The 24,124-nt window shown below is 36.9% G+C and overlaps 1 protein-coding gene across 16 annotated transcripts in view; it reads right to left on the reverse strand.

The window, feature by feature from the left end:
- Positions 1-24,124, reverse strand: part of TENM2 (teneurin transmembrane protein 2) — a 979,011-nt gene that overhangs the window by 411,022 nt on the left and 543,865 nt on the right. For all 16 annotated transcript variants that reach the window (XM_090150611.1, XM_090150610.1, XM_090150609.1 and 13 more), the window contains one exon: positions 19,815-20,090. In XM_090150611.1, the coding sequence (XP_090006737.1) occupies positions 19,815-20,090 (276 nt within the window). The remainder of the gene's footprint in view (positions 1-19,814; positions 20,091-24,124) is intronic.

Raw genomic sequence — 24,124 nt, forward strand, 5'->3', positions numbered from 1 at the left:
TCTTCTCTGAAAATGTCAATGGTTATTAAAAACATTATTCTCCAACATCCCAATCCATTTTATATGTCATGAATAACGGTATTTAAACTTTATATAGATTAAAAAAAAAAAGCTAAAAACTAATCTAACCTGAAACGTAGGCAAAACTGTATAGACCACATCCAAAATAAAAGCTAGTTTACTTTTAAAGTCCGACGATCAAAAACAGTGCCCTGTAAAGTTTCTGAGTACACAACACAAACATTGCTTATGCAGGAATACTTGGTAGACAGGTGAAGATATGCTGTAGCTGTGAACGGGCTACCAGCTCTCAACCCTACAATGTGTGCGTAGACACAATGCACACCCTCAATCACTGCCATGTTGCTCACACTGCAAACCAGGCAGCAGTAGAGTGGTGCCTGGCACTGTGGTTCCTCGGCCCTGCCCAGGCACTGCACAAGCTGCCCCCAGTCCCACTGGCACCATCAGAGTGCTATGAAGGAGGAGGATGCCCTTGTGCAAGTAGGAAATAATGTCCAACAAGCCTTACAGGAACGCCCACATAGAATTTTCCACTTTGGATTAAATCTAGATGAATTGCCAATGTCATTCCAATTAATCTTTTGGGGAACTTAGAATAAAGTCAATGAATCTCTTCACTTGCTGAGGCATTTTGTGTATTGGGGCCGAAAACGAGGCAAAATCATGTTTCCCCATTTAAACAGTTAATTTTGGTAACGCTGGGGTGATAGAGATTGATAGACTTACTCCCTATAATTCAGAAAGGCAAACGTTAACATTTTAAAAGTGATTAGAGGTCTCCAAAACGCTGTGAATCCTCTGTACGTGCCAAAGCGCTCTCCATGAAACAAGGGTGCATGACTTCCAACCTAGATGAAGTCCCAACAGAACGCATTATTCTCATCAGTCACTGTGCAGAGATCCCTGTCACGCTCTCTTTAGGCTGTCCAGTGTCCCTTGTTACTAAGCGCGACTCAGATTATGCCTACCTAGTCTAAAAGCAAGGCATCTGCTTGAGTACTGTAATCTAACAAAACAAATAATTTTCCTTTCATCAATATACAACAGCTTTGTTCATTACTGAGAAACGTTAGGTGGTGAAGTATTGAGTGCTATGCATTTTACGCTTAAATCAATGTACTGTCTTGCAGTTATGCCACCTAATGTGTTTTTAAGCCATACGCTACAGAAATCAATGTGGTTCTTATTTGATATTCAGTGTTAAGTTCAGCCTCATAAATTTAGAATTGCACTCTGTTATTTTGATGGTTATGTATTAACTATGTCCTGTAAGTTTTATGATGTTATATTCAGACATGCAGTAAATCATGCCAGTTATACACAAGTGGCATACAGTGGCTTTATTTTTACCGTCCATTTTGGAAGAGAAAGAAAGGGATGATTCATTTGACCTATCAGGGAAGAAAAATAGGGTATATCAGATAAATTTCAGAAGGTGTATCAGTAACAAAATTAGGCTCCATAAAATTTAACTGAGTCTTTTCTGAGACAAACTGATTTGCAGCAAATAAATGTGTTTGATATACTTCATTTTGCCGATATTTTACACTGGAACAGGCACACAACAGTTGATCATTCTCTGTAAGGCATGTAGCAGGTGCTATGCTAATGTCTAGATATCAAATGCCACACTGTAAATATTTTTTTTTTATTATTTTTTTTAAATTGATATTGGCATACAGAATAAAAAAATACAGAGTTTCTAAGGTATTGTCATAATGGAAAAAAACTTTTCCTAGTAGCAGTTACTTTTTTTTTTTTTTTAGATCTAGATCAACTTTCTCTCATCTCCCATCAACTGCATTCACCTGCGACCAAGACCCTCATCTCACCCTTCTCAGTACATAAAGAACTAGCCTGGTTACTTGCTCCCCAAACAGGTACAAAACAGCCTCATGTACCACAGTCCTGGTCTGCACTGCCATGCTATACGTGTACTCCAGTACGTGCCCCATACATACAGCAATAAAACCAAATCATAAATGAGCCATGGAACGTACTAAATAAGGCAATGTCAAACCACTACATTTGGTTTTGCATGAGTTAGAATAATACAGGCAAGTGAGCATTGTTTAAGAGTTCTCACATTTTATATCAGCTTGGTTTCAGTTTTGAACTGACTCATTTTCATCAGTTACTTTAATGAAGGAACACAGAACGACTGCACAGGTCTAATGTGGGTGCGTTACGAATCACTAATCAGGCCGCTCTGACGTGGCCGTGTTAGAAGAAGGCAATCAACGATTTTTTCTGTTCCTGCCTATGTGGCCTTCGCCTATGCACTGACATAACAACCAAATTCAACTCTTCATGCAATGAACTCTTTCAGTGAAACTTCTGTCAACTAGAACCGCAAATATCCTATGGCAAGAGAAGGTACAAGATTTATTTTTAAGACTATACTGATTTATTGCAAAGCTAAAATACAGTTTGTACTAGACTGTACTAAAATTAGTCATGCCATTTGATTTTTCATGATTCTACTAACAAACAATCATGACCTGATACCAGGAATTGAAAAAGAAATGCTTTTAGGGGCAGATTTACCCTTTGCAGCAGCCGCACCTATTCAGAGGCGTGCAGCTGGAAGGACTACAGGTACTCTTCATTTCCTTTCAAGACAACCATTAAAGACCACAGAATGCACTGTACACACGGTAACAACAACTGTCAATTCCAAATGATCCATCAGAAAGATAATCATACTCAAATCAGCTGTATGAAAGTTTTCTGTACGCGTAGAAGTCCTTGTATTCTTTTACAGCATTTCTTCTAAAACACAACAAGATGCTGACAGGGAAATTAGATGCTCTTATATTCCAATTTTTACTTTAAGCTCGAGCCTTGATTTTCTCTGCACAAACCTCATATAGATTTATATTTTGACAGTGAGAAGTGGGAAATATTTATAGTTAAATAAAAGGAAAAAGGAGAGAGTGCTTCAAAGCATGTTACATAATAATTATCTCTCTCTGAAAGAAATGTTTTTAACGCTCAAATCTGGTAACCTGGAGGAGCTCACTGGCATGATAATTTCCAGAAAGGATTCCCCAGCAGTGCAATAACTTGCGGGCTGACTAAAGCCCACACAACAGCTGCACCAAGACCACGGCAACTTTCCTTGGAAGAAAAACTTCATTTTGTGTTAACAGCTAAGGTCAATGTCCAGTTAAAAGTTGTTCAACAGACACACAGAAACAAAAGAGAAGGTGAGGGGGAGAGAAGAGCGTGATACAGGAACATAACTTTATTAAAACGTCAACCTACAGCGTCCACTTTTTCCTGGGTTCCTTTGGCAAAGTAGTTTCCAGTCAAGTTGCACCAGCACACTGATTTCCGTGTTTTAACCACCCAAGGGGAGATACAAAAAAACTGCAGACTGCTGAAGAACAAAAGAAAATCTGTGTAGCATGTTTCCAACTTTGCCATATTGGAAAGCGAAAAACAAAACAGGCCCTGTCAAACCAAGAAATCAACTCCCTAGGAAAGAGCAGGGCTGGAATCATTGAACATGGTGACCGTCAAGGAGAACAGGCCGTCCCCTCCCCATGGAAGGGCCACCAGAAATGCCCCCTCCACGCTCACATGGCAGATCTCACCTGCCCAGCAGTGGCAGCAAGGCCTCCAGTGACACAGGCCTCGCACCCGCAATGGCAGGAGCAATGCTCAAAAGAGAGAGCAGTAAGTTGCTCTGAAAACTTAATTCCAGGTATTCCAGAGGGGAGGCGAGGGGGGAGGGGGAACCAAAATCAAACCTCCACTGACTCCTCAGTGCAAGTCCTGCCTTATACAGAATCCCTGCACCTACTGTACAGCACTGTTTGAACTCTTGGGCGTTTCTTTATGATGTACACTTACATATCTAAGGTCAGTGAACTTGCTACTGCTATACATACTAATGCATTACAAACATCTTTTGAATCCGTGCTTCTCACTAGGAGAGCACTGTGCTTTAAAATCTGCAGTGCATTTTTTCTGAAATGTTCTTCCTGCCTACCATGGGAAAAGATTTTCCAGCAGCCATTAGCTACAGCCATTTTCACATCTCATTTTAACAAGCTATAAAAGCAGAGCAACATGCCAATTACATGAAATAAATAAAATGAGTGAGTACAAGATGGCTAAGAAAACCTCCCGCATTACACGTATTTGTTAGAGAGCGTATTAGGGTTTCACTAATGCATTTATAATCCTGCAGAACAGTCTGGCACATCTGCATCTTCAGCACAACAGAAAGGCAAAAATGATACAATCCTCTGAGAATTTCTATTTAAAATAATTTTAGACGTGTTTTATGTATACCGAGGAAGCTGCCAGTCAATCTGATCTTCAAACACACTGAACTCCACAGAGGGAACTATGGTAAACTGCAGACTGTTCACCTAAATGCATTTATTTTAGCAACATGAAAACTAGTTGCTGTATTTGGCTAATAATACGTTGCACATTTGGAGCTCTGTTAAATACCTTAATTGTGTAGCAGAGAATAAGGCAGTTAATTTACACAAAAAGGACACAGAGGTGAATTTTATGTCTACATCCCAGAACAAAATAAGTAAATTCACTGAACATATGGCTTATTAAATTTAATAGTTCCTTTCCAAGATGACTCTGATTGCCATGTTTTGAAAGATAGGATTTTTTTTTTTTTTAAGGAAAAAAAATCTTTTGGATATTTGCCGTTACGCAGATATGCCATCTGTCTCCCCAAATGAAAAGAAACTCAAGACTTTGATTACTACTTTTCTAAGCAAAATTTAGGGTAACGTATCTCTAGTACACTGATTAACTAGATCTGACATCACATCTCAGACCTGTTCACTATTGTTTTTCCAGGAACTTCCCACACGTGCGCACAGAAGCACTCCAGGATACAACTACAAAATGCCATAAAGAAGATCCATCACCTCCTGCACTGCTTTTGAGCTCTGTGGGCAACACCATGTAATTCAAATAGCCATCTTGTATTTTCGCTCCTCTTTTAAGGAGACAGATGTCTAAGGTGTAGCACTCCAAATGGGACTTGGAATTACTGCCACAAAATGCTCTTATTACGGAGGGAAAAGAGGAAGCCACTCACAAATTTCATCATAAGAATACATACCTGACATGCCAAATTCTTGTAATTTGTGTGCTGGATACTTGCAGTCCTCAGAAGTACAACACATTTTGCCTATCTAGCTTTCTCCTATGGAAATCTTATTCTTCTGCAGCTTTCAAGCCACCAAAAGGAGTAACTCACCTGCGTCAGAGCCACTGCTAAGGGCATACATCGTGCACCTACCCTGACGCTGCTGAGCATCTCTCTGACCCTGTGGCAAAACAGCCAAGCTGAGAAGCAGAGATGCTTGCCCTGCTGCCCTAAGCAAGCTCACGGACAGGGAGGTAACCAGCAAAACTGCTGCCACAAGAAAGCTGGACAGGGTGGTTCAGACTCAGGAAGTGAACATCACTGCTCACTTCAATCACTTGAAGCACTTCACAAATGAGCTGTACAAAAATAAATCTAAATGGCACGGCATAAAACCACAAGCAGGGAAAAGATTAAATAGAAAAAAAAAAAAAACAACAAATCTGGTTTCATCACCCAAGCCCTGTGTACACTACAGAATTGATTTATTGCTACAACACTTTTCTGCTACTCGATTTAATAGCTGCATTCGTCAAAACATTCATCAAAGCCACACGTGAGGCACAGCAGGCAGCTCCCACGGCCCCAGCATTGGGTCCCCGTGAGGCGGCCCCAACTGCTCCTTGGTGCCATGCACACAGATTGGTCACGTGAAGCTGACAGTGAAGCCAGAACAACTTGCAAGGGACATCCAACATTATCTAGTTCCAGCCCCCTGACACAGGCAGAGCTGCAGAAAGACAAGGTGCAGCACAAGGCCAGGAAGGCACTTGGGCCTCATGGGATGGGCTAAGAGGATGTTGCCATCAGCAGGAATCCTTAATGTGGCCATAAGAGAAAGAAACACAGCAGGCTCACTGCACGCTGCCCTGGATCAGAGATGTAAAATGAATGTAGGGCATATGCTGTGTGTTATGGTTTCAAGTCAGACTATGTCCCAGGGACAGATCATAATTCTTAGGTAACAAAATTACTTGGAGATGATTACTGTTCCAAATATTTGATTTACAGTACTCATTAATAATATCAGTGAAATGAACTTACTTAACAGTGGGGTTCTTTCACATAAATTCTTTGACAAAATTACCAGAATTCACATGCTGAACTTTGTTGATATCATAAGAAAGTCTGTAAATAAAATTGCCCATCATTTCATTTCCAAAGATTTCAGAAACTCTTTAAAAGAAAAATGAAGTGTTTCGAGATCGTCACTAAACAGAATTTATTTCATCAGTTTGGCAACCATTACCTACACCGATGAACAGGGTTTCTGTTGTGCACAAACAGGGCATCGACTACCAGCTAGTAAACTGAGCACAACTGCCAGCACTGGGCATGTTTATTCATGGTTCCATACCTACACCCACTGTACCTTCCTAAGATTGCCATAAATTCACAACTTGTGTGCATACAATCAGAATTCTTCTTCATTATTGATAGTTTATAATAAAAGAAACTTCTCTCCAATCCATTATTACTCAGAACCCCTCTTCAAAAGCCACTGGCATTATTTAATTTGAACTTAAATGAACTTGTAAAACCAGGATTTCTTTCCAATTCTTGCAAAATCCTATGAAAATTATTAAGATTTAAAAAACTTCTTTAAGACATAATACACTTAAATTAGCAACATAACAGCTCAGACTTGTGAGATGTACCTTGCTTCCCATAAATAAGTAAAAAAAATCCACAAAAATTAAATATACTGTAATGAAGAGTATAATGTGAGTATATCTTTTTTTTTTAATAAGGCTTTTCTATGAACCTGATATGTAAAGCTGCAACTTAGACTCTCTTCTGCTTCTAGCTTTTGTTGCAGCTGATCTTTAAAATAGGTTTCTATTTTTATTATGTATTTATATTTTAGTGCAAAAGCTATTAATTAACCAAACCAATAGATCAATTCAGAAGCATATTAAGCATGAATGATTCATGTGAATGTTCACATAAGAAACATGAAACAAATTATCACAATATTAGGTGTTTTGGTCCAGCATCTGTCCTTGGATACGTGTCTCACTGCTATCAAAGTCAGTTGGGTTTCTTACTAAACAGCAGATTTTTTTCGTAATTACTGAATCAAGTCTGTTGACTGTAATTACTGTTAGAAACATGCGACTTATGTCCATACTGTTATATGCCAGTTAATTACTTCCATTTTAAAGAGTTGCAGCTTCATTTATTTACTTATAAAAAGAAATCACAAGAAAGTGTAATTTTATTTACCCTGCTTGCCTTACATTTATACTACATAGATTGTGCTGAGTGACACTAAAAGCTTATGCTGGTCTTCTGAACAGTCACTGCATTACTACTGGTTATGCTTTTAGACAGAGCATTCCAGCATATCAGGAAATAAAATGTCTTATAAAATACCATACATGTGATAGGCATCAATTGTTTTTCCTATCACACTCACCCTGACATGGTTCAGAGTTCCCACAAGTGCACGCCCTACAGAACTTGGCTCTTGGTTTATGACAAGCTTATGAAAGCAGAGTGTGTCTTTAGGTCTCTGTCTGTACTAATTTCAAAGTCACAGACTTCTTTCTCTTCTCTCCCCTTGTGCACGTTTGTACATCTTTATAATACCTTCCAAATAATTTATCACATAGTAAAGATTTTAAAAAATCATTATCCTTTTGATCTAAAAATCCTTATATTTCATCTTTAATACGTTCTTTTGAGAGGATGTTTCTGGAGAAATTGCCACGTGAGTTCTGCCCCTCTGAGACGTAACAGCGGAGCTCAAGTAAGACTCTAGGAGCTCCAAACCACATTTTAAATTATTTGAAAAGTTTTTGTTTGTTCAAAGCCCGTTTCCTTCACGCAAAGGAAAATGAGAATATCTCTGCAATACACAGACTAACATATGGGAAATACAAAGCCCAGTTTTGGAAAGCGTAACAAAATTTATCATCACAGAGATCATTTTAAGTATTTCTAACATGCAGTTGTTTCATGGAGGGGAAAACATATGAAAGAAAACCATTCATTTCTCTTGATCATCTTTGTATGAAGATCATCATTTCTTGAAGATGAGAAATTCCTCTGTTTTTTAGGGCTATGCAAAGAATTCATCACAAGTAGGAAAAAATACTCAGAACTTTGCACATTCATACTGTAATATTCTGCTTCACAAATAGTGTTCTTTTGCCATGGCATGTCAAACAGAACTAGAAAATTACTGGAAATACACCGTAGTTTTATGCTCAAGGCACCATATTATTGAAAAAAAAAAAACAACAGGAAGGAAGAATACACGTTGTTTCAGGCAAACACTAACACACAGCACAAAACTGTCACCAAGACAGAAAATTACTAAGAATAAAATGTTTAAAAACATTTTTTACATTGTTGTTTAAAAACAACTAGTAGAAAAAATAAATATTGAAGAGGTTAATATAAATCATTACTGTCTTAAATCATAGCAGATGTAGAGCTATCTGATCTACCTCCTTTGCACTTCACAATTTACAATTATTTTCTTTGATGATGCTAACTGTGAGGATTTGAAATTATAATCCAATTCTCCCCAGAACTCCAGCCTTCCTGTTCAAGTGCCATAGTGCTGATGGCTCCCTTATGCTTTCTCATGATCTTTAGCCAAACAACTGGACTGAGGATACGATAGCAAACATTGCTCATTAACGTCTGACTGCTGTGGCTTCAGGTAAGTCTTTTAACAGTTACTGTAGGTCTCCCACTTCTGTTTTTCTCTTAAGAAAAAAAAAAAAAAGAGATAAAAAACTGTAATTAACACTGTTATTTTAACCAGGTTGTCTTCATCTATTCTATCATCTATGGAAGCAAAATAAAATGCACCAATTCACGCAACCCAAAAATGTGAAAGCATAGGAAAAATTCTGCTTTATATTAATAGAAACTGAAAAGATTAGCTAGTATTCCCCCAGTTAAGAGAGCACATGCTATGCTCTGTTATGAACACCATGTCCTTCCTTTGGGGTAAGGACACTAAATCCACAAAGAGTGAGATCATAGGTGAGAGGACGATGATTCCAGACTGAGTAATACAGGAAGATAACAGGATTCACGCATCACCTCCCAAAATTTAGGATTAAATTGAACATGGATACTTTACATATTGTTAGAGAAGTCAAACTACAGGTCAAAATATAGAGCATCTCCAAGAATAAAAACGGGCTAAGTACCATAAGAGAAGTAGACTTGAAGTATGCAGCAATTATCCAGTAAATTAGAGCTGGCAAATTGTCTAGATGATCAAGACTCAAGGAGACTTTGAGCAGGGATATATTGACAGGACTGGGAAGATAAGGTTTATTATTTCATTATTCAATATTGAAAAACGTAGAGAACTCCAAAAAGGAAGGAAATGAATGAATTATTTATGTACGTTGTTAGCTTTATAACTAACTCTGAGTTGCATAAAAATAAGAAAGAGAATAAAACTCCAAATACTTGTATATCGTTCACAAACAGGTAACACAAATACAAATTTTCAATTCCTAGTGATTTTTTGTTGTTCGCTGACATATTAACCACTCAAGACCAACGGCTTGAAAGGTTTGCCACAGTAAAACAGTTTAATAAAGTAAACAACAGGACTTACAAATAGATGAAAACCATCACAACATATTCTGTTACTGTAGCATGCCTTGTAAACTGGTATGCTCACAAGGACAGTAAAACATTTTTGGTGGCAGGTTACTGTCTCCTTGCCCAGGCTGCTTGTTTCATTAGCTGTTCTAAACCTAAGCATTTTGATAGCTTCTCTCAGTCTCATCTGACTCCTTTTTCCCTTACACTTAACTTCCCGCTATTTGCTCTCATCTTTTCACATTGCAGAACGAAGATACAACCTTAGCCTTAACTTCATCTTTCCTATCCCAGCCTTCCTTTTATTTATTGAACAGACAACTTTCGAACATACTTGATGGAGATATAGCATTTTACTTATGGAAAAAAAAAGACAATAGTTCTAGCAGCGAAACAGCACTCTGTTGCACGATTACAACTGTATCTGTCTTCTTCCTACCTACACTTCATGATATAGCTTGAAGCTATTAACATTTCGTGGGAGAGAAAAAGTAAAACGGTACTCCTTAAAAACAATTCCTTGTTTTGAAATGAAATGGGAAAAATGAGTAATTTAATAATTAGTCTTAATGCAAGTTTGTCAACTAGAAATGTTGTACAGAAAACTGATAAAATCTATTTATTATCTATCATCACTCAAGTTATAAAAAATAAATAAATTCCCTTGGGACTCTTAATTATTCATTATTACAGCTCAGCATCTGAGAAAACAGAAGCTAGATTTTCACTCTTGAGCACTAATTTGATGTTGAGAAAAGTCCCTTACCCATTTGTGTGAAAAAAATCCAACTGCTACCTTTCAATATTTCTGAATGACAGTCAGGGCTCTAAACAAACAAATGATGCTCACATATCATGCCTCGCCTACAGGCATGTTATCATAATTGAATGATATTATGCTGTCTTACAAGACGGTATCTCGGTTTCAATAGGGCAAACATGACAAGCAAGAATCAGTTTCCATAGGGACCTTGAACTTTCCAGCAATACAGTTTCATCAACTGAACATTCTTCCTCTCTATATCAGTAACGGAAACCCTTAGAATGACTTGAACAGTTGGCCATCTCTGAGATACTCGTAATGCTCTCAAAAACAAAATAAAAAAAAAACACCATCAAAACATTCTTTTCATTCAATTGTTGCCCAACTGTAAGATCTGTCCGAGAGATATGTTATCTGAAGGTCCTCAATAATACCAAAAAGTTCATAATAATTAAAAAAAAAAAAAAAAAAAAAACAACTGAAAATTCCTCTTCTATCTTAGGTTGTGCAAAAAGAAGCTTGATAATTCATATTTCTATTTTGTTTGCATAAATGGCTGTACTTTGTATTTGAGAGCAAATAGAAAAACATTAAAGAAAGGCAGATTTAGAAATGAGTCACATCTTGAATCTAAGTACAGTCTGATGTACACTGTAAATGGACTGCATCTGTGATATAGTCCATGGAATAAGTAAGGTTCTTAGAGTCCAGCTTGTGTAAATCTCCACACCTTTCCACAGATGGATAATCATGTTTGGATTATCTCACAGACCCAGACTTCAATGGACAGTACATAGAAGTCCAAGGCTCTTGCACAACGTTAATATAAGGTAAGGCACCTTGAACTGGATCCCTCCAGGACCCAGCACACAACCTATCAACATCTGATTTTGTGTCAACTAAAACTCTTTCCGCAACTTCATTTCTCCCCATGGCAAATTGTTCTCTTCTGACATTGGTGTTGTTCTGCTGTGTACTACCAATGCAGAGATTTTCTTGGTAAGAAAGGAGTAACAGAGTTTGTATGGAACTGCAATACAAGTTGTGTTACTTACACGTATTTATGAAACTTAAACACAAGTGGAGAAACAGAAATATGTCCTCTCTTAGGGTTTGGTTCCAAATAATGCTAGATTTCCTAAAAGCAACACCCGAAGAATTGACTCTACATACAGTTCTGCTGCCAGTAGTGTTAATTATTCTCCATAAGGCTTTTTCTTCACACAGCTTTACACAAAAACTGTTTTTAAAAAAAAAAAAAACGAGATTGTGGAAGATCACAGCAATGGCACCCTCTGGTGACAAACATAACACATTATAATGAGATGAACCATTCCGTCTGGAAAAACATTTAAAGCTACCTTTTCTGCAAACCTACGACATGGAAAGCATTCCCATGGCAAATTGCAAGAAGTAGGTGAGTAGATTTAAGGACAGTTATAACTAGCCTTCAATAAAAGCCAATGAAAGGGTAAATTCTTCAAATTAGTTCAATTTCTCTGTTATCATCATATCTCCCTTGTATTCTATTAAGATGTATTTTAGCCAAAGACTGACTTGACCAACCATACATTAAAAAGTTCAATTGTTATCATAACTGGTATTTCATGTTCACATATGGTCCAGATTTCAGCATGTTACTGGTACTGCTACCAACAGCTTTTGATATGTTGAAGAACACAAATGAGAGGTCTGTAAACCGAAGACTTAACGTGCAAGTGTATGCAAAGTGGACTAACAGCTGCTCATAACACATCTTTCACTTGATTCAAGAGGCAGAACTTCAGCCTTTCTGAAATGCCAATCATCCCCACAGTTTCGTAAAGAGGGAACGCGTCAGCAATTTCAAATGGTACAGAAGGACTTAAATATACAGAAGTATTTTCCTTTCTAGTGTCAAGGAAGTAGGCTGTCATACAGCATGTAGAAGCCTAAGATCATTTAAGAAAGTTATCTTTAACCCATATAAGATATAGGAAATTGAAAATGAAGAAAACAGGTCACTTCTGGATTGCCTGTATCATATGTTACAGAAGAAGTCAAATTCTGGTAGGACTTGCTACGAAAAGCTCAGTCACGAATATTGGGTAAAAATAGGTAAAATTCATTACTTAGATTTCCTTTCCTCTGATTTAAGGAATGGACCTCAAGGCACAACTGTATTATTTACTTCTAAAGAATTAAATTTGTTCTTAATAAAAGAAAGAAAGAATATGAGATCTTTCTTGAAACTTACGGAGTTAGTTTACAATGAGCTCTAGTTATTCTAATGTATGCATATATTAAAACTCCAGAACTTAAAGAAGTTCCTGTTTTCTAGCTGAATATCATTTATTTCTGAATAGATTGTCATACTTAAACATTACAGTAACAATCACATCTAATATATTCTCTTAGACAAGTTGCCAGAGAACTTGAAATGAACACTGCAAAGAGTGTAAACACAAAATATATCAAATTAAATATTTAGTAACAGCATTAATACTTAAACAGCCCTTATATGTGTGTAGATAGACACGTAGAGCAAACAGGCACTCACTCTACATGCACAGAGAATCCATTGGTCAAACTCAAGCAAAGCAGCCTAAACAGCAGGTTGACTAGAACAAGCACCTACACCTAATTATGTGCTTATTAGTGAAATATGCAAGCCTTTGCGATTAGGAAGATTATAAACAGTGGGATGTGCTACAAGAACAAAAGTACCACTATCTAGCTTGATAAATTCAGAGGAAGCTTAAGGTAAAATTTCATAGCTTTTTCAAAGAGAAGACTTAAAATAAATTCAACACACGGATGCCTGCGTTGAGTGCTTTAGTTTACGTGGGAATGTAAAATACACCTATTTTTATGCTGCACTCTGATAAATTTTGTTTTAACAATGTGTATAGCCAAACCTTCCTGTAACAGTTTTATCACTCATCAGCCATCCCAATGAATTCATTACCAAGCTGGATTAATATTATCTGATACACATTTCTGTTAAGGAAAAGTGTAACAGGGCATTATTCTAATTCAGTCGTACTTGGGAACAAAGGCACTGCTGCTTGCTTAAGTGACCTGTATCATCTAAGTTCACTTTACTAAAACTAATAATTGACAAACTGAATGATGAGCTGTAATGAAATTCTTTAAAATACAGTTTCGTCACTTCTGCTTTGTAGATGGAAGAGCTCACGATAAAAATATTAATTGAAAAATCACAAGGTTATGTTGAGATAGCTTTTTTTGAAAAACCTGCCAGTGTTGGAACCTTCAATGATAATGCAGACAAAGCAGCATGCAAAAGCATTTCTCTCATGCTCAGGAAAAGCAGATTACAGCTAGCATCCACAACTAATGAACTCAGCTGTGGCAAGTATTTACCCAGGCAGACTTAATTCACCAGCCTATATTTCTGTTTCCCTTGATTTCTGGACTAAATACTGGGTTTTGTTTCCACCTATATGCCTTGGATGACGTAATTATAGAGGGTGCTATCAGGTACTCTAACTCACTCACTCTGAAGAGCAAAAATGAAGAACGGAAACTGCTTCAGCCAGGTCCTGATGTAGTTACATGGGCAGAAAGCAAAATGTTCAGGTTCAGCAGCCAGAATGAAGCATTTAATGTGGCAAAAGTACTAAAATCCCAACATCTAAGAGAAATGAAATCTTAGAAACTTCACAGACATGAAGCTCTAACTCAATCAAGATGGCATTGTTTAACCCTTTAGGCCAGGTAAGCAAAAGCACTACTCCAGCCACATCTTCACTCGATCTGGAATATCACCAACACAGTGTTCTGAGTATTATTCAGTTCTTTTACCCAGTCTGAGTAGTATTTAGTCTTTAGTTCTTGCTAAACCTGTATCTTTAGCATTACTTTCATTGCATCATTCCTTGATCCACACTGAAGTGTTACTGGGTTATATTAAGATTGTAACAAATCTTAAATTTTAGATATTGTCATTTTGTATTCCTGTCTTGCACAGACTTTAAAGTTTACCAGCAATACGTACCTATTTTTTGTCCTGAGCTCCATCATTTAGCCTCCTCCCACACTAACTGCATAAACCACTTACCCGGACAGAACTGTTGTTGATGTTTAGTCATGTCCTTAAAAGTTCTTCCTGCTCGTCAGTTCCTCTATTAGGAAATTACTCCCAATCAAAAGTGCCCTCACGTTTTGAGTGCACATCAAAATTGGATGTGATTTGAGTTCTGATACTGTGCTTAATGAGTTTTTAAATTTGTCATTTACAAACTACTTCACATGCCTTCCTGGAGAAGTACACCCATGCACAAGCTAAACCATCCAAGAGCTCTTCCTAAAGAAGCCTTACTGACGTATGAAGCACATTTCCATTTTCTGAGTCTATGACATTTCATTTAAAACCCTTGGGACCATCAGGACACTTTTGCAGCTCTCTTCTCTGCCCCTCCTGTTGCTCCCAAGCAAACTGGGTTGGTGCGGGAGGTAAATATGCACAACATTCCCAGGGACCACCAATGGGGGGAAACTAACTCTCTACCATGCGACATACAGTAAGCACACAGCTTCCCTGCTTCCTGCACACGGAGAGTAAAATGAAGATGTTCTTATTCTTCCTAACTCGACCTGAGACTTTGCAGATCTGACCCTACTGAAATTTCACTGTTTCACCAACTCGTTATTATTATTTTTTTTTTATAATTAAATTCTCCACAGCCCACAGCAAGTATTTTTTAATAGAAATATTTAGGAATAAAAATTAACTCCAAATTATTAAACACAAACAGAATCCTGTTGTCAGGAAGATTAAAATCTTCTACTTTCAGATCAGTCTTATCACACTCAGAGGTTATCTTGCAGAAGACAAAATCAAAATCTTCTGAAGAGCAGAATCACAGTTTCACCACAAGCTTTTCTGCAAATTATGAAGTGTGAAATAGCACACTGAATAAAAAATAAAATAAAGAAATATTGAGAACGGCATGTCAAAATTTAAACAGTGAAAATAAGAAAATAAACTCTTCAGCTGTCATCTGATGGTCTGATGCCCCCATACATTACTTTGATGTGGCAGTACTTTTTCTTTTCTACCATAAATCTAAGTCTGTTGTTCAACAACAACCTGGGAAAAGCCTTGATTGCTCTCCTCATAAAAGTAAAGTATCCGGAAAATATGAGGTTAGTCTGACTTAAGATTTGTTTCTGATTTTTTAAGATTTACTTTATATACACATTGGAGAAATGATGAAATGAAATCAACACCAGAAAACTCACAGTAGGAAAAAAAAAAACAACAGGAAAACATGATAAAACATTATTTCCTTTTTTTCTTTTTAAAATATAATAAGAAATTTAAGCAACACAGTTTCTCATATTTTATCTTACAATACTCCATACTTCATTCTACTTAATACATTACATATTTTAATTATATGTATGTTTTTAATAAATGGGATGTACTTGTGGCATTTTCTGGTATTCAAACCAAGGGTTTGAAAGTTACTGCAATAAAAAAACACCAAAATGATGCACTTACTGATCCTGATAATCATTTCTCTGAGAAGCATCTTGCTACACATTCCCATAGCACCTGAATCCTTACACCTGGTGCTGGAGACCAGCAACCAACCAGTGCCTCCAATAGCTAGGGAAGGTCTCCAGAAAAGGGAGATGAAATGAGGAGAGGGTAAGAGTGTGACACTACTGGATTAAACAGCAGCAGTCTTCAGGTTCATTCAGATAATACAGTCCTGTTTGGAACCTCACCCTGTAATAGCTAGGCTATCAACACAGAACTACTTCTGCAGATTTAGAATTATTTCCTTTACACACACTTCACCTGCAAAGAACTACCAAAAATGAGAGTATTATAGTGGATTTCAAACATAAACATTAACACAGATTATCACAGGTACCACACAGACTGCCGATCTGTCCCAAGTGCATATTGTACCTATCTCCTCCTTAATTGTGATGTTCTGTTTCTCTGCATTCCTAAATTGCAAGTTACTTGATTTTACTATGGCTTTTTTATTTTATTTTATTTTATTTTTTTTATTTTTAATTTAAGAACTCCAGTTGAGGAAAAAAAATAAAAATAAAAAAAGAAGTGATAGCCCTGGTAGAACACATGCTTCTAAGTCATTAGCTAAAAATAATCAAAACCTAAGCATTATTCTGGAAATAGAAATAATATAGGTTTAAGACTGAACATGCGATAAAAGATGACAAATGCTGCTATAGAAAAGTTTCCATTACAGTTTGGAATAAACAGTTATGGGATCTAATAAAATAAACATTCAGGAGCCCTCCGGCACATCCCCTACACACTGTATCCGTGGGTGTACTCAAATAACTCTCTACAATGCTGGCACATGACATCAGAAGAGAGCTGTATTTCTAACTGACTGTTTACATTAGGATGTATCACAAAAACTTTGATTTACTTAAATCTCACTGCTCAACAAATCATGCTGCATAATAATTTGGTGACAGATTTGCTTTCAAATATTTACGTTGCTATGCCTAAAGAAGAGATAACTAGATAGAGACAGCATTAAAAGTTGCAAAATATGTTAAGAATTTAGAGCCTAATCAGACTTATAAAAAACAATAAGAGTGCTCCTTTTCACACTGGATCTTCTGTTTTGTTAGGAAGAATGGTAGCGCACCAAGTAAAAGGGAATTTAAATGAGTTCACATTATTTCTATGTCTATAAGTATTTTGAACATGTTGATATTTCAAGGTTCACAAAATTCTAATCTACGATCAAATCTAGAAGTGCAGAAAATAGTGAAAAGCTTTGTGAGTGGATTTGAATCAATACAACATCAAATTTTTAGAGCAAGTGTTAGAAATCGAGTCACCTCTGGGCTACTTAGAGTTGTACAAAAAAAAATACACATATATATGTACATATATTCTGCATTTCTCTCTATATATATGTATATACATAATATATGAAGAAAATAAGAGAAGTGAAAGGTTTTTTTTTTCTTTTTGTTCTTGTTTTTGTTAGTTTTTTCCCCCAAGTATAATATAAATTGCCCTTTTTGCACTTTAACTACTGGTTTGTAACAATAGTAATGTACCAAGGGAAAAAAACTTCAACAACACTTTAAATAACTTCAGTGAAGTCTATGCATCACGAGTTCCCCTAATACTGCTAGGCATAAATGGACAAAATCTTGTGCCAAGAAATGTATTGTTTTATGCCAGTACCTTGCAAATCTCAAACGATATCAGAAAGAGAATTTCTCTTGAAATACAGATTCTTGTTACTTCCTCTTCAAGATGAATACCTAGCAAGTTATTGATCTGCTTCTGAAGGACACAGTTTTTATTATGTAGGAAACCACTGCTGGGCACAAGTGCGAGAAATTAATGATGGTTTTGTAAGTGCCCACACTGCGGTGCCGAACCAGTGGGGCAACTGTCAATCTATATGATAATACATCCCAAAACTTCATAAAGTCAGTGATGTGAAAAGGCATTGATTTTTGAGCTAACCAGAATTTGTGAGAGAGTAAGACTAAAAAGTTTACTGAAGTCAACACCTCTGTGTATACAGACAGTTGCGTGATCTTTTTTTAAACAACCAAACATAAACACTTATCATAAGATCCTTGCCAAGTAAAAGTGAATTCCACACACTATTTCGTTTCTTCCGTGCTCTTTTATCACATCCTCCTTTCTTTCACTTGTTCCTTTTGCTTATTCTTTTCATTATTAGAAAAGTCATCTGTTCAAAATGGATTCAGTGCACTGTATTTCCAATTATTCAGTAATTATAATTCACTTACTGTAATGAAAAAACAAAATAAAGCAAACAGGCTTCTTCTTTCATCAGTGCCTGCAACACTATACGCTTAGGTCTCGAGATCAAATTTCTTGAGACAAAAGGTGTGGCAAAGAGCTTCTTTCAGCAATGAAGAAAGGCTGCCAATCACCTATATGAAGGGAATTCCTCAAAGAGCAATGAATTCCAATTGTTGTTTGAGCTTATCAAAACTATACTGAAGTAAATGTAATTTGATTTCTCTGTGTGAACAGTACTATTTAAAAACAAAGTTAATTGATCAATTATCCAATCAACAACTCTTTTTTACTATCATGGTTTCCTTGTGCTAGCATATACATATTTCCTCTCCGGTTTTGATGAAGAAATATATTCTGCTATGCCTATAGAGAAAAGATGTTACTTGAAGATTCAATTTAAATCAGGAAAAAACGCACGCTCTTGCAGAAAAAAAATCAATTGCGCTTTTCAGAACTTTTTCAATCAATACAGAAAGTGTAATTCAGTTTTACCTTGTTTGCTTTAACAAGGAGTTGATTAAGTTTCCAGTACCTATCACACCCCTGCTTTGCTGAAACTGAGACAGCTGCCGCTGAATGTAGGGAGGAGCCTCCAATAAACAGGAAAAAAATCCTCATCTGTTAAGTAACATCAGGCAATCAATTAAATTTTGTGGTAAGTAATACGTGTAGCTGAGACCTGGTTACATTACCTGGTATTGGCTGCCTGAGTAATTGCTCCAACGTCAACATTAAGGAGACTCCTCTTCGCCTTTGCAAAATGGCAAATGTCAAAGCTTTGATTTAATACTTTGACTAAACTGAGTTTGCATTTTCATTACTCTATGGCATGGAGGACAAATGGCAGCAAATCCATTCTTAACATTTTTCGTCTTTAAAAAGATGCGTGCACAGATGATTTGTCTGATACATTTTTAGCAGACATATGAAAAACAACAGTCTGTGCTATATGCATCTGAAAGGACAGCTGGCTTGATAGAGCTTCATCAACACTAGTTAGGTGCTTTGTCAACAATGATTCGTGCATTGTCTGAAGTCTCATTTCTACGTAATTAATTACCTACTCTTTGCCTCAGTATGATAATGCACAGGTTTGCTCTCAACAGCCCTATATCTACCAATAACCAAGTACAGAAGTAAAAGTTCAAAATTGAAAAACTCATGTAAAAGCAAATAGCACCACTGTTACAGCTACCAGCATATTGCAGATTATTAATATTACTTCAAGCTGTGAATAGAAATCACACAACATACTATTTCTTAAAAAACCTCATTTCTCATCATTAAGTTAATAAATTCTGAATATAATTTTCTGTGAAGGGTTATTGCCTGGAAAGTAAATTATAAGACAAACTATATATCATATTATGAAATAAGCATGTTATAGCTTCCTGATATCGATGTTAAAAAAAGTATTCAAAAGCAGCTTTAATCAAACAGAAAAAGAAAAGTGAAAAACTAATCTTTAGAAGAACACTCGTGTTATTACACATGTGCAACTGGAATATATAGAAAAAAAGCCCTACCATTTTCCTCATCTGACTTGTTCTCATTGTCGGAGTCGGTGAGCGTGAGAGCCGAGTTTTCACGACTTGACAGGCCAGAACTTCGCCTGGATTTGATCCCTCTTCCCCACAGCCTGATTGCATGCTCTGGAGACATCCCTCCCTCTGTGTCTGAGTCAGCATCAGAGCCAGTGCTCAAGGAATAGCCTTGATGGAGTATTCCTATGTCCGAGCAGTAGCCGCTTCGATGGGGAGAGGGCTCACAGATTCCCAGTTCTGCGAGGGTGAAGTTTGTTCCTAGAAAGGCAGTTAAAGAAAAGTAAATAATTGAAAATCTAGGGGATCTAAGTTTCAAAATAACAGAAAACGTGCATTTTTCTTAACTGTGCTTTGTGCTAAGGCTTTGCAATTAATTGTTACACAGACGAATCCACCAACTTACATAAGACGTATTGAATATAACTGAAATGGATGAAATACACAAGACAAGGGTAGATTTTAGGTTACTTGTGACTACTATTTTGGCTCCAAATAATTTATCACTTATGTATGTGAATAATGTAAAACTCCTGACAAGTGCTAATGAGGAGACTTGCTTCAGGTTACGTATCTAACCTTGCATTCGTAGAACCAGAGCCTTAGCTTTGAAGCTGAACATTTGATCACTTGGAAAGAAGCTGTTTTTCCTACACAAGAGCATTCATAAAGAGAGGATTTTCTTTTATTTTTATTTCATTCTTATTTTTTTAAATTTCATAGAAAATAAATACTCAGCTGGGAAAACAGCTTACAGAGCAGAGAATCACTTGAAAAAATCCAAATCTATCAGTGATTAAACAGGAAACCCTGTGATCAGTTTTGCACTTTAATATCAGGTAAGACTGGTGGGTTAATATCTGCTGTAGAAACCAAAATATGTGCATCTCAAAAACCACTGTTTTCTATTTCTATTCACCAAACTCAATAAGACAGCGAGAGCAAGGACACCAAAATCAAGAGGTCACCAGGTGTAAAGGCAAAACTTTCCAGATCGGTATAAAAAGGTGAGATTTAGCAGTTAATAACAATGCAGCAGGCAAAGTCAGTCACATTTTTAAGGCACACAGAGTCATTGTCCCCCCTCCCCAGAAAGTATAGGATTTATAGTTGATTTCTCCTTATTTGTTTCCTACAGGAACGAACAGAACTATTAAGAACTGAATGTGGAATTATTCACCATCTCTACGGCTTTTTAGGCTTTTGAAAAACGAAATGATTTCAGCTTCATTACAACAGGCTAAAAATGAAGAATTAAGGCAGACTCGGGTCACTGGCAGCATAGCTGCCAATAATGTAATTCACAATGAAACTAAATCTGTTGCCTGTATCTCTATAATGGTAGTTGCATTTTGTCCAAAAGCAGTTTATATTTTCTCCAATATGTTTACCAGAATACCGCTTTATTTTGGAAATTCATAAACTGGAAAAAAAAAAAAAAAGACACCCAAACAAAACATATAGAACAAGGTTGTAAACTGGTGAACTGTGAACGGGCTCTGCACTTTCTGACCTGCACGTGTAAAGTGCATGCTGACATCAGACACACATCATGAAAGTGAAGCTTTTAAAGTTTTCTCGTCTGTTGCTGCCACAAATGTCCATAAATACACACCAGTTATGAATATACAAGCTTAATTAAGCTATTTTACATACGTGGTGAAACAATTCAATGATATTCTGTAGAATTTAACAGTCATTACAAGCTCTGATTATTTCACCCTGATTAGCATGCTTTATTGACTTGAGAAGTTGAACCACAACATCTAATGTGCCAAGTAATTTTCAGCAGAATTCTAACTTCATTTGTCTGAGGAAAATGATAAAGGTACTGAAAGTGGAAAGTAAGCATAGCAGTCACAGAGCCCATTCATCCATTTGAGTTTTGTCACCCGAGGATCTGGTAGCTTCCAGGAAAAAAAGGCTTGAAAACTGACCAGCTGTTAAAAACTGGAGAATTGAGCAGATCAACTCAAGAACATAAACAGAATCAATCCACCGAGCCTCTGGAATAGAGGATCTTCCAGATGTTTTTCACATCTCTAAGTATTTATAGAACTTACATATACACATATGTGAAGGTATTTTTCAGATAAATCAATTTTGTGTCCAAATATATATAAATGCATCTGTATTTACGCAGACTTTCTGATACCTCGTTGCTCTTCACTTTACTTGAAAATCTGAGCAGAAGCAGTTATGCTGTCTAGCTAGCCCTTAGCTTCACCTGAACTGGGTTCTCCTACATCTCTCATTTCCCTTAAAGGAAACTGTCTCAAATAATACATGATCCACTTAGACAATATTCTGCCATCTGCTCAGCCATAATGGCACATTAAGGGACTCATGGCACCAGTAGAGCACTGCTGTAAACTCAGAGGATAAATATGGCTCTAGATGCACCAATATTATTTATCCAGAATTTCAAAGCGAAAAATCCTACTATTACTTTGGAAATAAAGTACCTCCTCTCACACAAGAAGAAAAGATCTAACTCATCCCATACCCACTGGTGCTGACAGAACACTCCATACGGGATCCTGATGACAGAAAGGTCACCAGGAACCATGGCAGCCTCCCCCATCCCTACAGCCCCCGTGTGCTGGAGCACACTCAGACCCAACCCGGCCTGGGACCTCAGAGTCTCCCTTGAGATGCATCTTCCTCATGACTGCCAAAGATCAGAGCACCAAACCAATCCAGACCTCGTGGAATGAAACACAAGGAAGGCAGACATCACCTGCTTTGCCATATCCTGACAAATCAACTTGTTCTGCTGTGTGTTCACAGAGGGAAGGCTGACCCACGAGCTAATGCAGCCAAGGAAAATAGGTGATTTCTTAGTGTTATATATAGCATGCACTGCCTTGGGGGCTTGCCAGTAATTCTCAGGGGTAGAGAATAACAGCATTTCACTGGAACTTCACTTGCATAGGAGGACTGAAATGGGGATCAGGATACATTCTTGCACATTCAAAAGTGAGACTGTTTCCTTTCAGCTTCTGTAGCATCTACTACATTGCTGGTGGTGCTAAGTGAAAAGAGATAAATACCATCTGATGCTTATCAGGGGAAATTAAAGGAATCTTTCCCTTGAAGGAAACACCACACAAAAAGAAAACTTCAATGTTTTTTTGCTTTTTCATATATAATGGAGCTTATTAGCCTCCATCATTATTCCCCTCATCCCCATCTGCAGAAATCACCAGACCACTTTCGTTAAAGAAAGGCAGTTAACGCCATCTGCTCCCTTAAGGTGTATGCAACCTCTCATGCAAAAATAGATCAGCAACATACTGGTTTAGAAATGTAATATAATGTTATATACTCCATCATCATGCCTATAATCTGCATGCTGTGAGTTGTCTCTCAATAGAGCAGAAAAGCTTTCTTTTCCTCCTCATTTGCATATGACCAGTATATCTTTGAAGCTCATTTCCTTTTACAGCAAGTTACTACGTAAGTTAATTAGTGTACAAATATTCACTAGAAGTGTAATTAATTCAATGATGTGCAATTCTACTTATCCCTGCTAAGACTAGAAATCATTACCATAGAAGTAAAGGTTATTCTCACCTAACCTCTAGGCAGAGGTCTCACATGGTTAATTACAAGGTATAGGAATCGCCCTTCTGAAGATTAATCTAATCCAGCTGTGGTCACTACAAAATGCCCCCAGAGAAGATATCCAAAAAAGTAACGCAAAGATATGGCAAATTCATCTTTGAATTTGACTGGATGAGCGGTTCAAAACTTTGCCAAGTCTAAAATCAAAAGAATAAATACTACTGACGTGACATTCTCTGCTACTATAATCAATTTACAAGAAGTTGGGATTTTTTTTTTCTTTTATATTCATTTAAGACACTCCATCTTTTGTCAATTTTCCTGCTATGCTAATAGCTATAATGATTTATGCTGGCACAAGTACCACAGTTTAACTCCAATCTGTGGTATACAAAGAGGTCATTCTTTTTAATAAACTGTGGTGCACACTTCCTAATCTTTCTCAGTTCTATACACGTTCATTCATTACAATGACAGAGAAGACAGATGATTCACACTCATTTTCTAATTTGCTTATTGTATATATTTTTACCATTAACCCTTTTACCGGTCTTCCGTATCAGATACACAACTGCCATCTTCTTGATTCTACCTCGTTTTTCTCCTTCAACTTTTTGTGGGTTAAAATATCCTTGAATCAGAAGTACTTTTCCTGTGCAAGATGCAGGAAATTTAACCACAGGATCACAATGAACATCCCCTGTGGCAAATGTCATATTTGCATGAGC

Source organism: Phasianus colchicus, chromosome 15 (genome assembly GCF_987193195.1).
Source record: "Phasianus colchicus chromosome 15, bPhaCol1.hap1.1, whole genome shotgun sequence".
Classification (NCBI taxonomy): Eukaryota; Metazoa; Chordata; class Aves; order Galliformes; family Phasianidae; genus Phasianus; species Phasianus colchicus.